This window comes from Balaenoptera musculus, chromosome 7, assembly GCF_009873245.2.
Source record: "Balaenoptera musculus isolate JJ_BM4_2016_0621 chromosome 7, mBalMus1.pri.v3, whole genome shotgun sequence".
NCBI classification, from domain to species: Eukaryota; Metazoa; Chordata; class Mammalia; order Artiodactyla; family Balaenopteridae; genus Balaenoptera; species Balaenoptera musculus.
Genome location: NC_045791.1, coordinates 78208006 through 78222625, shown reverse-complemented (window position 1 = coordinate 78222625; position 14620 = coordinate 78208006). Strand labels below are relative to the sequence as shown.

Sequence of the window (14620 nt, the reverse complement as noted above, 5' to 3'; positions counted from 1 at the left end):
AGATTCTAAGCGGCCCAGCTAAGGATTATAGAACTGAAAGGAGATTTCATATGTTGTTCATCACAGGGAAGTAATAACAAGTCTGAGTATTATTAACCAGCCATTAAAAGGAATGAAATACTAATACGTGCTATAATATGGATGAAACTTGAAAATGTTATGCCAAGTGAAAGAAGCCAGACACAAAAGGCGACATATTGTGTGGTTCCATTCATATGAAATGTCCAAAATAGGCAATCCATAGAGACAGAAAGTGGATTAGTGGTTGCTGGGGGCTGGGGAAGAAGAGATAAGAAATGACTACTAATGGATATAGATTTTCTTTTTGGAGCGATGAAAATATTCTGGAATTGGAGAGTGGTGAATGTTGCACAACTTTGTGAATATATTAAAAACCACTGCATTGTACACTTTAAAAAATAAACTTCATATTATGAGAAATTTTATGTTATGTGAACTATATCTCAATTTTTAAAAAATAAGTAGAAAAAAGGAAATAATAAGGTATAGACACCAAAGAAATATGAAACTGAAAAAAAATTGAGAAAAAACAAAAATCAATGAAACCAAAAGCTGAGTTTTTTTAAGAGATCCGTAAAATTGACATAACTCTAACTAGTTTGATCAAACTTTACTGTCTAGATGAAATGGATAATTTTCTAAAAAGACAAATATTTTCTAAGTTGACCTGAAAAGAACAGAAAATCTGAAAAGCCCTCCATATCTATCTAAGAAATGAAATTAATAATTAAAAACTCCAGACCCACTTCTCTTATGAATTCTCTCAAATACTTAAGGGAGAAATACCAATTGTACAATTTTTTTCAGAAAATGGAGGAAGAGGGAATGCTTCTTATCTCATTTTACAAAGCCAGCATAACCATTATCAAAACCTATCAAATATATAATAAGAAAATTATAGACCAATATTCCTTATGAAAATAAGTACAAAATTCTTTAAGTAATTATTAGCAAATCAAATCCATCAACACATAGAAAGAATAATACACCATTATTACACACCATGACCAAGTGGAATTTATTCTAGGAATGTAAGGTTGGTTTAACATTAAAAAAATCAAAGTCACATTAATAGAACAAAGGAGAAAAGTTATGATTCTCTCCACAGATTCAGAAAAAACAAATTTGACAAAATTCAATACAAATTCATTATTAAAACTCTCAGCAAACCAGAATAAAAAGGAACTTCCTCAACTTGCAGGAACGGTGCCAACTTTTCAACAGTAAAGACAGAAGCCAGAAGACAATGAAATGATACCTTTAAATTGCTAAAATTTAATAACCTAAAGTTTTATAATTGCAAACATAATCTTTAAAAATGAAGGTGATATAAATATGTTTCCAGAAAAATAAAAGCTGAGTGGATGCATTGCTAGTACCTGCACTAAATAATAAAGGATTTCTTCAGGCAGAAGGAAAATTATCTCAGAAGGAAATAAAACACAAGAAGCTTATTTGTGAATTTTACCTCAATAAAGCTGGACAAACAAAAAATAAAATACAATTAAAAAGGAGCATACAATTAAAAAATGCAGGAAGCAATATGAAGAAATTGGAAATGAATATTGACTACACAAAACAGTGAAAGTAGTTAATTTGTGGGATTAAAATATATGCAGAATGAAAATACATAATAATAACATAAAGGCAGGACACAGGAATGTCGAGTCGAAGTGTTTGAAGGTGCTAGCATTACTGAGGAATGTTAATACAATAATCCGTATTAGAGTGTAATAAATCAAGGATGAGTGTTGCTATCATTAGGGTCATCATAAAGGAATAGAAGTTAACAGACAAGGAAAATTAAATTATGAAAAATATTTTATTTCAAATGAAATAAAGAAAGGAAAGAAAAAGGAACATAAAACAGGTGGCTCAAATAGAAAATAACTAGATGGCAGATATAAATCCAACTCTCTCAGGAATTATATTAAATGTAAACATAACAGCTATTCTAAATAAAAGTGATGATATTACATTAAATTCATTTTTTAAAAAAGGTAAACCTACATGCATTTTAAATATAACAGAGAGTTTGAAAGTATAGAAAAGGACACACCATGGCAATGTTATATCAGACAAGTAGACTTTAAAGCAGTATCATTTCCAGAATTATTTCATATTGATAAAACAATTTATCAGGAAAACAAATCAATCCTAAATTTATATGCATCTAGTAACAACTTTAAAATATATAAGCAAAAAACTGACAGAACTAAAAGGAGAAATAGATAAATCCATAATCACAGTGGTAGACTTTAATGCACTTCTCTCAAAAGCTGATAAACAGACAAGAGAAGCAGGAAAGATATGGAAAGTCTGAACAATATAATCAGCAAACCTGACATAATTGACATATATAAAATACTGCATCCAACAGCCACAAAATACACATTCTTTCCATGTGTACCAAAAATATTTACCAAATTAGACCAAGCTGTGTTCTAATGCAAGTCTCAATAAATTTAAAACGACTAAAATCACTTGAACTATATTCTGTAATCACAAAGGAATTAAATTAGAAACCAACAAAAAGTAATTAGAAGAAAACACCCAGCTGCTTGGAGATTAAATAAGCTTGTAAATGATCCATGAGTCAAACAATGTATCTGAACCGAAGGTAATAAATACTTTGAAATAAATGATAATAAGGATACAGCTTATCAAAAAATGTGGGATGCAGCTAAAGGAGAAAAATAGCCTTAAATGTAGGCAGCTATGCCCCAATAACTTCATATTTTTGAAAAGGCTTAAAAACAATAATCTAAACCATTTTAAGAAACAAATAATTACAGTAATAATAAAACTTTTAAATTGAAAAGATAAACACAACACTGTAAATCAACTATACTTCAATAAAATTTAAAAAAGAAAAGGTAATAAGAAGCAGAATAAATGCAATAGGAAATAAATATACTAAAAGAAGGATCAACATAACCCCAAAGATGATTCATCTTTGCAAAGATGATAACATTGATAAATCTCTAGGGCAAAACTAATCAAGAAAAAAGTGAGAAAAAACAAATAGCCAATATTGAGAAAGAAAAAGAGAACATCATTATGTACCCTACAGCAGACATTAAACGTGTGACTAAAGCTATTCTGAACAATTATATGCCAATAATTTGATATTTTAAATGAAATGGACAAATCTTTTTAAAAATTAGCAAACCTGACAAAAGAAGAAATAGAAAAGCTGAATATTCTTACATCTATTAAAATGGGATGTTATCAAAAATGTTTCCACAAAAAAACTTCAGGTCCAGATAACTTCTCCCAAATATTTAAAGAAAAAATATTTTTTTACACAAATACTTCCAGAAAATAGAAAGAGGGGTATTTATCAATTCACTTACTGTGACCAGCATAATATAAATATCAAAACTTGACAAAATATATTATAATAAAGGAAAATTATACATCATCTTCATTATTAAAATACATGCAAAAATCCTTTAAAGGATTAGCAAAATAAATTTAGTGATATGTATCAAAGGGATATATCATCAGGAGCGATTCATTTCAAGATTGTAAGTGACTTAACATTAAAAATATCAATTATAATTCATTACCTTAGTAGAAAAAATATTAAAAATTCATTACATTAATAGAAAAAAAAGAGAAAAATAGTATCTTCTCAATAGTGACAGAAAAAGCATTTGATAAAATACAACAGCCATTGATGAAAAAACTCTCAGCAAACTAGGAGTACAATGGAACTACTTTAATCTGATAAGGAGAATCTATAAGAACCTAAGAGCAAACATATTAAATAATGGGACTACAATAAGAATACCCACTGTTAGTACTTTTATTCATTACTGAACAAGAAATAATCAGTCCAATAAGGTAAGAAACAAAAGATAAAAGGCCTATAAACTGGAGAGGCGGGTGAAGGGAAAACTGTTCTTATTTACAAATAATAAAATTCTATTAATAGAAAATTTTAAAAAAACTATGGATAAACTATTAAAATTAATAGCAACGTCAATATAAACAAGGTCAATATTCAAAAATTAGTTGTATTTCTATATACTATCATCAAAAAGAAAAAGACAATTTGAAAACTATCAAGAATAGCACTAAAAAAATAATAAATAAATAAATAAATAAATAAAAAGAATAGCACTAAAAACATCAAATAAGTAGGAATAAATGTAAGATGTGCAATAACTGTATTCTAAAAGCTCTGAAACTACATACATAATATCTAAAAAACAGAGTGATATACCATGGTAATGGATAAAACACTCACTTTTATAAAGTGTCAATTTTCCCCAAACTGAACTATATTCTACATAATCCCAATCAAAATTCCAGGTGTGTGTGTGTGTGTGTGTGTGTGTGTGTGTGTGTGTATGTAAACTGACAAGCTGATTCTAAAATTCACATGGAAATGCAAAAGGCCAAGAAATATATATTTTTAAAGCATAAATAACTAAAATAGAGATTCAAACTATCAAATATCGAGACTTATTATAAAGCTAGTAATTAAGATAGTGTGGTTTTGACAAAAAGACTCATGTAATAGAATAGTGAGTTCAGAAATAGACGCATACATATCCAGTCACTTGATTTTTTATACAGATGACAGTGCAATGAGGTGGGGAAAGGATGGTCTTTTCAATAAATGGTTCAAGGTCAACAGGATTTTCACACTAAAAAAATAAATGACTTTTCTCTCACCTCATACCCAAAATTCTAGGTAGACTGAAGATCTAAACATGAAAGAGAAAATAATAAAGGTTTTAAAAGAAAACATACATAGGAGAACACGTCATGACCTTGCAATTGGTAAAGGCTTTCTTAAAAGACACAGAAAGCATAACCATAAGAGGGAGGGGGACAAACAGATATAGATATATAAATTGGGTTCATCCAAAGATACCATTAAGAGAGCAAAGAGGCAAGCCACAGAGTAACAGACATTTGTATGCACAAAGAATTTATACACATTGTATAGAAAGAACTCCTACAAATCTGCAAAGAAAAAAAAAAAGATAACCTGATAGAAAGAAAATAAACATATAAACAGATGCCTAACTTCATTAAGTATCGGGAAATTAAAACTTCAGCGTAATACCTCTACACCCCATATGGCTAAAATGAAAAAGGCAGACAATAACAAGTGTTGTTGGAGATACATAACAACAGGAATTCTCATATATTGCTGTTAGAAATGTAAACTGGCATAATCCCTTTAGAAAACTGTTTAGCAGTTCCTTGCAAAGCCAAATACAGGTAAACCCAGCAATTCTACTCCTAAGTATATACCCAACAGAAATGTTTATATATATTAATCAAAAGGCAGATACAAGGTAGAATTATTTATAATAGACCAAACCTAGCAAAAAACCTAAAAACAGAAGGATGGATAAATTATGGAATAATCATACAATGGAATACTACACAGCAATGAGAATGACTGATCTACAACTACACAGGACAATATGGATGAAATCTCATGAACACAATGTTGAGTTACAGGAGCCAGAGACCAAAATCATACATCCTATATGATTTCATTACAGGAAATTCAAAACTAGGCAAAATTAATTAATCTACAATGTTAGTAGTCAGGATAATATTTATCCTTGGGTGGGTGATGAGTAGTGACTGGCAAGGGGCACAAGGATATCTGAGGTACTGGTAATAATCTGTTTCTTGGTCTAGATATTGGCTATACCATATAGTGTTCACTGTGAAAATTCATCATTCTCTAAAGATTTTGGCACTTTTCTAAAATGTACATTATACTTCAAACAAAAGTTTACTTAAAAAAACACAAGAAAATTTTCTGGAGGGCAAGTTAACACTTGATTCATACATTTACATGAAATAATGCATGCATAATGACAGCCAAGATTTTCTTGAAAAAGAACTGAGCACCTACAAGACAACAAAATGTACTATTTTAAAACTATATTAATTAAAATGTACAGGTGCAATGTGGTGCCAGTACAGAATAGACAAAACAATGGAACAAACTGGAATGAATAGAAAATGACACAGTGGATAAAAGAATTTTTTTTTTACTATAGTACAGATACCACTTCAATACATAAGTGCACTTTGTACACTTAAAAAAATGTATTAAACCTATAATTTATGTAACAGAAAGATCATTGTCTAAAAGAGACAAGACAATTCTGATCAATGCTATTAATTCACTGAGTCATTTTACCTCTCTGGACCTCAGTAACTGTCTTTAAAAGTGATAGGTTTGAAATAGGGTATTTACTAAGATTATAATCAAATTAATCAAGAAATGGGAATTTTGGTCAGGAGAATAGTAATGATGAAAGTTAATTTTAAAGTCTGAGTAGTATGCAAGATAATAAAGGTAGAAATAGTTATCAGATTTACCCAGCAGAAAACATGAGGCCAGTGGTGACCTGGAGGAAAAGAAAGAACTGAAGAGTAGCAGGATTCTATAGATGACCTTGGTTATTGAATTGATGGGTAAGTTTCCTTGGAGCCCTGGAAATACAACCTGTAGCAAGATACCACAACCATCTCATTTCTACCTTAACAGGCAACTACAGGTTGATGAAACCTGAACATTGCATAACACACACAGATTATGTTGTATGAAAATCTAAGTATTCTGAACCAGTGTAATTCAAACCTATGTAACTCAAGGTCTACCTGTGCCTCTTTCTTCTCTAGAAACTATGGGAAAACTGAATATTATCTCAAAGTTTAAAGCTGAATTCTATTAGATTATATCTTCAATTTATTTCACTGATACAATATTGACAAGTATTTCATTATTTATTTTTAAATGTTTTTCTGTGTCGAGGAAGCAAACCAAATAAAAACTTTTCGAAGTCCAATTCAGGTAAAAGTGCACCAGTCAGTATTTAACCAAGTTTTGAAGCAATTACCTTGCAAATGGAAGACGCATCAATTTGCACTGTTTACTAACCCGTTTCTTCTTGCTACTTGGCAGAAGAAAGGGACTCTGATGGAACTATTTTTGAAAAGAACAAAGAAAATGAAAATGAATGAAATTTCTAAACTCATTAGATCATGTTTGTCATTAAAGTACCAAATTATACAAGGATATTAACAGTAATAGAACAATTCTTGCGTTTAGCCTTCAATAGTTTAATGAGAATAATGTGATGATAAGGTTAAACACAGTTCATCCTTAATCATGCCATACAAAGATAATCACTACTAATATTTTGGTATATAACCTCCCAAACTTTATTCTATGCCTATGAATAAATACACACGTCTATACTCATGCATATACAATATTTCTACATATACATTTGACCCTTGAAGAACATGGGGATCTAGGATCTACCTCTATTTTTTTCCCCTAATAGTTTTTCGATTGTGTCCATGTTTTTAAAAATAATACAAATTCTTCCCTAATTTGAAATACGACTTTTCTACTAATATCTTTTATGTTTTTGAGTCTGTTTTGTCTTGTGTTCCATGAGCTGTCTAATCCTGTGTTACTTTTAATCAAAAGCTAATTTTTATATAAAAATTTCAATAACCAATTGTATCAAATAATAATGTGCTGTTAGCCAATGAAAATTAATATTATCTCCATTCCTTGGTATAAAGTTTAAGATATGCATCTCTAACCTTGATGCTACTTAACTTATCTCAATTATCCTCAATAATGCTAAAAATATTACACTATTTAGACACAAATTCTACTTACCTCAGAAAGAGTGCTCATTTCAATTGCAGTTATCAAGTTATTGTTCATGAGTGCTTCTATTTCTATAAGCTTCTTATTCTGAAATAAAGAAAGAGCCTTCTAATCAACTAAGATTTGGAGTTTATTATACCATACTTTTACAAATACCATCAGCTGAGAAGACTTAAAAAATAACAGATCACATTAGGCTAAAAAGGTGCTACACTGCATAGTTTAAACAGACACAGACACAGACACATACGCACACGTTTTGAATGCTTTTGAGCTATCAATCATAAATTTTCCTACTTTTTTTTTTTGGCAGCACCACGCGGCATGTGGGATCTTAGTTCCCTGACCAGGGATCGAACTCGAGCTCCCTGCATTGGAAGCACAATGTCTTAGCCACTGAACCGCCAGGGAAGTCCCTTCCTACATTTTTAATCTTCTCATAATAATAATACATCATGTGGCAACTGAACACAGTTTGTCAGCCACAGGAATTTAACCTCCAAGAAGTATAGTAAGTCATTTTTCCATTTTAAATTAATTTCTACTCATTTTGGAGTTAGAGCTATAGCTGTAGCTGTAACCTAGCTAAGCACTGGCTCTTACTGCCCTGCTGTGGACAGAGTTGGAAGTTGGAAGGAAAAGCAAGGACTACAATCTTCATTCTACTTGGCTTGTAGCCAGTGGAATGTTGCCATTAACAGAGAATACAAACACTCAGGGAACTTCCCTCCTTTCAACCCACTGGAGGAATTATGCCCATCTTCTTAAAATATATTAATGTATCAAGTTTTGCTTATGATAAGCAATCAAATGTTGATCAAGGTATTATATTAGTTTGCAGAGCCACAAGTACACATTTAGAATGTAGATTCAAGACACCTATTTTATTACCCATTAACAGTTTGTCCATTAACATGGCACACTCTTTCAATAATTTTTTTACATTAATTACAGGTTTGAAAAACATTTAGAGCTTCTAAAATAATACAGTTTTAGAATTCAAACACAATATAGTTTCCATACCAAATTATTTAGCTTTAGACGAAGAAATGTGTTCTCAAAATTCAGTTTCTCCACTTCTTTTTGCAATAGCATCTTTTCAGTTGTAATTCTTCGAGAATTCTCTTTCTCTCTGCTAAGAGCTTGAGCTAATGCCCTGTTGTTGTGCTTTAAAGAAATTTTGAAAATAGAAGAATTGTCTGTAAAAAAATTGTAAGAGTTAATGTTGAACATCTTAATGCATTTTCATATTCCTTAATAAAACTACTTTGGACAAAACATATTTCACTTTGTAAGTTTTAGCTGAAGTTAGAAAAGAAGAGCATGAAAACACAGATGGAATTTTGAAAAAAATGTACCCAGAGTTTGGAGCTGAAGAAATAAAAGCTAGATAGAAGGTGAATAAGAGTTGTGAGAAATGCAGAATGTTTGTGAATACAGAGTTAGGAATAAGAGGACTCTAATATAGACACAGTATTCTAGATAATTAGATCAGTCACAAAAACTAAATCTTGATACTTGTTGCTCTGCCTTCCTTCCTCCTTTTGACTAGGAGGTAGAATGCAGAAGCTGATCCCACAGCTCTAACTAAAGATGTCCTAGAGAAATTAGGGTAGCCAATCTGTGAAAATTTTAGAGCCAGTTTCTGTGGCTCCAGAACTGAACAAATTAATGCTCCCAAAGTCCATTTTTCAAAACCTCAAGTAGAAAGGCAGCATACTTACTGTAATGTTGGACAGATCATCTAAACCCTGTGGGATCTTCTACCTCCACCTTAGATATCCTACCTCTTATTTCTAGGCATCTATTGCAATCTAAACTTGACCCCTTCTCTTTACAAGTACTATGTAAATATAATTTAAATCAGAATGCTTTCCCGTTGTTAGCAAAAGAAATTTAATTGTGAATTCCTTGGTAACGCTCACCTTACATATAGTGTTCCCTTAGTACACCTAAAGCATAATTATATTTTCATAATTTTGATTTACATGCCACTATTCAATAACACATCCCGTGGATTTAAAGTTATAGTATATGTAATATGTTTTATAATAGTAATATATATTTTTATGTAATAGTATTAATAGCTATAGTAATAGTAATGGTAATAATAGTTTATAATACTAATAATATTTTTTTAAATACTCAGGGAAAGCTTGGGCGTCTAACAAAAACAGAGTCCAAAAAGTACTTTATTTTTGGCACAAAGAAAGTAGATTCAGACAGCCACCTTTGACATATCAAGTGGAAATAGACTAGAACCAATTTAGAACTTCCAGAAGCTAAAGGTTAATAACATTTTCCTGTTGCACTCCTCAGACTCAGTGTATTCCTTCACAGCAGTGGGCATGCAATGGTCCTGCCAACGAGAATAGGAAACTGCCACTATAGAAAGTGATCTAATACAAAAGATGGTCCTAGAGACCTGGGTAGGAGCAACATTACGATTTAAAGATACTCAGGAGGCTGGGCTATTTTTTTCACACGTGTTGATCAACAGGAAACCTCCCCCAATCCTGCTAAGATGGAAATGAATCATTGAGATAATTTTCAGAAGTAATGAAAATTTATCTTGGGGCGTTTCCCTGACTTTTTTTTTTTTTGCCTTCTGATATCTTAGCTCCAGAATCCATGAAACACCATCTCCAAAGAGCTCAGTGCCCTCAGGATGAGCTTTGGTTACATAAAATCACCCACTACAGCACACTATCTGGGTCAACCACCTCTAGATTACCCATCATCCAAATGCTGCAATATGTCAGAAGGACAATCCGTCACTTTTTTTTCAGCTCTTTTTCAGAAATGTCACGTTGGTATTTTCTTTGCAGTGTAGGAGGTAGCTGCCTTGGGCCACCCCAGCCTCACTGCTGAAAATTCAGCTGTCACCACTGACAGTAAATCATCATAACCATCCAACTAACAGGAGTTGAAGGAGATAGGAAGAACTGAACAGAGAAAGTCTCATTTAACAAAATAGTCATTTTAGTCATTTTCTATACTTGAAAAAGCATCAAATACTATATCAATTCTCCAGAAAAAAGTAAAAATGTGAGTATACTTTAAGACTAATAACACTTACTTATTATTTTTGTTTTGATTTTTGAAGCAAGAGAAACATTCAACTTAGCAGCCTTTGAAATTCTTTTCTCTTTCACATGTCTTTTAATTCCTGAGGTAAAAAGTGAACCAGTTTCCATCACTGGGTACTCCATCACTGAAGTAAAAAAAAGAAAGAAAGAAAGCAGGAAATCATAGTATTAATAAACGGAAAAAGGATAACTGATAAATACATTCTAAGAAGTAAATCATGACTGAAATAATATACTTTATACATATTTGCAGAACCCTTCATATAAAATCTGAAAGTATGAATATAATCAAAAGTGGTTTAAAAGTAGAATCCTAAAAAGGTAAATGACTTTGTTTTTTCGTTCAAACCTATATCATTATATCTGCCTGCCAGGAGCTAGGCTAGGCACTGGGGACAAAAAACAGGATACAGCTGCATAGGAAGGCATAGTCATGGAATGCACAGTCCAGTGTGGGCACAGACTCTATTGTGATACAAAGTAAGAAGTGTAACCTTAGAGACATGCACGGAAGAAATATACCTAATCCTATGGGGACTGTTCCCACTTCATCCTCGGACATACACTTCATTCCTCTGCAGCCTTTACAGCACAACTCCTTAAAAAAATTGCCTATACTCAGTTTCCAATCTTCTTGTAACCCTATTTCACTCAGGCTTTCACTCAATTCCAACAAAATTGCTTTTGCCAAGGTTTCTAATGACCTCCACACTGCTAATCTAATGGTCAGTTCTCAGTCCGCATCTAACTTGATCTAAGAACAGCATTTAATGTGGTTAATTTCTCTTTCCTCCTCAAAAATTATATTTCCTCAGCTACCGGAACACCAAACTCCTGAGGTTTTTTTTTTTTCCCTAGCTAACTAGCTGCTTCTTTCCAGTCTCTTTTATAGATTCTTCCAACCTATAATAAGTTCTCTCCTTGGATTTCTTCTCTTTATCTACCCTCAATCTTTTGGTGTATTTTATGTCTTTAAGTCATGGCTTAAAATACTACCTAGGTATCAAGAACCCCAAAATTTATGTCCTCTGTCTGGATCTCTTTCCTGAACTTCCCTGGATTCATATAGTTGTCTACTCCACAATTCCACTTGGATAACTAAAATAGCATATCAAACTTAACCTGCCCAAACCTGCTTCACTCAGAGCCTTCCCCACTTCAGTTAATGGCAACTCCATCCTTCCAGTTGCTCTAGTCAAAAATCTCTCACATCCCAATTTACCTTCACAATGCATTTAGAATCTGACGACTTCTCAGTATCTCCACTGCTACCAACCTAGACTAAGGCACTAACATGTCTCACCTGAATTATTTCAATAGCCTCTTACCTCCCTACTTCCACTCCTGCCCTCACTACCGTGTATTAATCTATACTTTCTAAAACTCTCCACCACCTGCTCTTCTTCCCATTTCTGTAACTTTAAATTCCTCCTTCTCTCCCCCTAGTCCATTCCTCTCAAGCCACAGTGGCCACCAAGATCTAACTGCTCCTGACATATGCCAGGCATTCTTCAGCTTCAGGTCCCTTGTATTGGAGTACCCATTCCAGGGTGACTTACCACACAGAGATTGAGGTACAGTCATTCCTTGGTATCTGCAGGGTACTAGTTGCAGGACTCCCACAGATACCCAAATCCACCATGCTCAGGTCCGTTATATAAAATGGCATAGTATTTACATATAACCTGGGCACATCCTTCTGCATAGTTTAGATTACTTATAGTACCTAATACAATGTAAATAGTTGTAGATGCAATATAAATGTTATGTAAATAGTTGCTCGGCAATTAGCAAATCAAACTTTGCTTTTTGGAACTTTCTGGAATTTTCCCCAATTTTTTCCATCAGTGATTCGGTTGGTTGAAGGAGAAGATTCGGAACCCGAGAGTCGGACAGGAGGGCCGACTGTATTATAAATAGTGGTTAGACTGTGTTGGTGCCCCAGTTCTAATATTTCATAGCTATGTGATCCTAGCATCTCCAAGTCTCAATTTCCAGACTTAGAAAATTATAAAAAGTCAGAGCATCTCACTGTAGGGACTTAATGAGCCAACGCATATACAGTGCCTAGTACTGGACGTAGCACAGAGCGCTCACTAACATTACCTATATATTATTACTCTGTAGCTCTTGTCTGGCTAGCATCTCGGCTAAAGCAGAACTACTCAATCCCACATCCAATTCTCCTGAGTTGGATTCCTCATCTAGAAAAATCACAGTCCCTATTTGCCTACCGAAATCCTACCTGTGCGTCAAGACCCAGTTCTGGTTCTAAGTTCTTCCCAGTCGTCTATCAACGCTTCCCCTTCAGTCAGCCTCCCTTTTAATCGAGCGCTCCAAAGGAACGGGCTCCTCCAAGAACTTGAGTAAGCAGTCTCTAACATTCATTCAGCCTATTTACTGAGCGCTCACAGTGAGCCAGATACTGTTCTAAAAGCAGTAGCGCAGTCATATTGACAGACATCCCTTCCTACAGGAGCTGGGTTTCTGCCTGGCGGCTGGCCCCCCTCATGGAGCCGAGAGCTCAAATCCCAGGGGCAAGAAGCAGCGACTCAGATCCAAACCAGGGCCTTCCTCAAGAAGCCCCTCCGAGCCAGCACTGGGCCCGGGAGCCGGGAGACCCGAGGCTGAGTGGGCGGGGCCGCGGGCCGCGCGCGGCTCGGCGGACCAGAGACCCGGGAGGGCAGCGCCGGGAGGTTCAGCTCAGGAAAGGCATGGGTCCCGCCAGACAAGGCAAGGCCACGCCAAATGTCACAGGTCACCGACTTACCGCTTTTTCACCGTGGTGGGACCACCACTCAGCTCCCGGAGCCCAGCCCTCGGGGCCAAGGCTTGGGTTTAAACTCCGTAGCCGTTAGCGGTTGCCTCGTCAGCCAATCAGGTCCCGAGAAGGCGGCGCAAAGCAGCTTGGTTACCAGGAAGTGGGAGGTGGAAGGGGAGGGACCTCGCCGCGGGCGATGGAAGGGGGCGTGGCCAGGCAAGCCAGGGGCGACTCAGCCTGGGTGGAAGGCTTTGAGCAGGTTCTGTTGTGCTGTTTCCTAATGTTTTTGAAAAAGAAAACGCTCCTTTGATAAAGCTACCTTTGTGAGTCAGATGTTTAAAAGGCTTGACAGCCACCTGAAGCCTGTTGGAAAGTTGTTGTTGTTTCTGACGTTACTGTGAGGCTGCCCGCCCACATTTTACCAGTTCTTCTGCAACTTTGCACTATGATGCCAGCAGCGTCATTTAGTTTTCACTTAAAAGCCCTCCCCATTTTTCTTTTAACTTTTCGAGGGGAAAGCGGCAATGAAATTTCGTTGAAAATCCTGGATCTCATTAATACTTAGGTCTTATATTAATGGTTTGTTTTAGCTAAATATACGAGAATGGCATTTTCTGTGATTCAGAGCTACACAAAAATATATATTACTCTCTTTATGTTACAGGTCAATTAGCTTAGTTTCCTTTCACAAGTGACTTTCATAATCCATACAAAGAATTTAGAAAAACTATACAGAGAATAAAATTTCCTCTTTGTATGCCATTAGATTGAAAACGAAAATAGCTTGTTAAATCGAGGTTTTAATAATTAATTATACAGTGATGCAGTCAACTTCATATTCTTGTCAATATTTTGTTCATTTGGGGACATTTGAGAATCACAACTTTCCATTTTACTTTAGAGAATCTAGACAAATGATGCAAAACATGGTTTTGAGTTAGATCTTAAATATATTTCAAGATTGGTCTCCATTGAGATCTAGCCATGTGAGTCTTGTGTAAGTAGAACAGTTTTTATTGATTGGCTGCCTGCTAAAATAACAGTCTATACTACAGTAAAAACTTCAATAATAGT

At 34.3% G+C, this 14620-nt stretch overlaps 1 protein-coding gene across 2 annotated transcripts in view; it reads right to left on the bottom strand.

The window, feature by feature from the left end:
* The window catches only part of SGO2 (shugoshin 2), a 28276-nt gene extending 14613 nt beyond the window's left edge, over nt 1–13663 (bottom strand). The window contains exons 1-5 of one of the 2 annotated variants that reach the window (XM_036859020.1): nt 13556–13663; nt 10776–10910; nt 8720–8895; nt 7706–7783; nt 6909–6994 (exon numbers count right to left, since the gene is read on the bottom strand). In XM_036859020.1, coding sequence (XP_036714915.1) covers nt 6909–6994; nt 7706–7783; nt 8720–8895; nt 10776–10908 — 473 coding nt within the window. In that variant the 5' untranslated portion in view covers nt 10909–10910; nt 13556–13663. Of the gene's footprint in view, nt 1–6908; nt 6995–7705; nt 7784–8719; nt 8896–10775; nt 10911–13555 lie in introns of those variants that run through there. The other variant, XM_036859021.1, reaches the window with a different exon arrangement.
* Nucleotides 13664–14620: the final 957 nt, after the last annotated feature.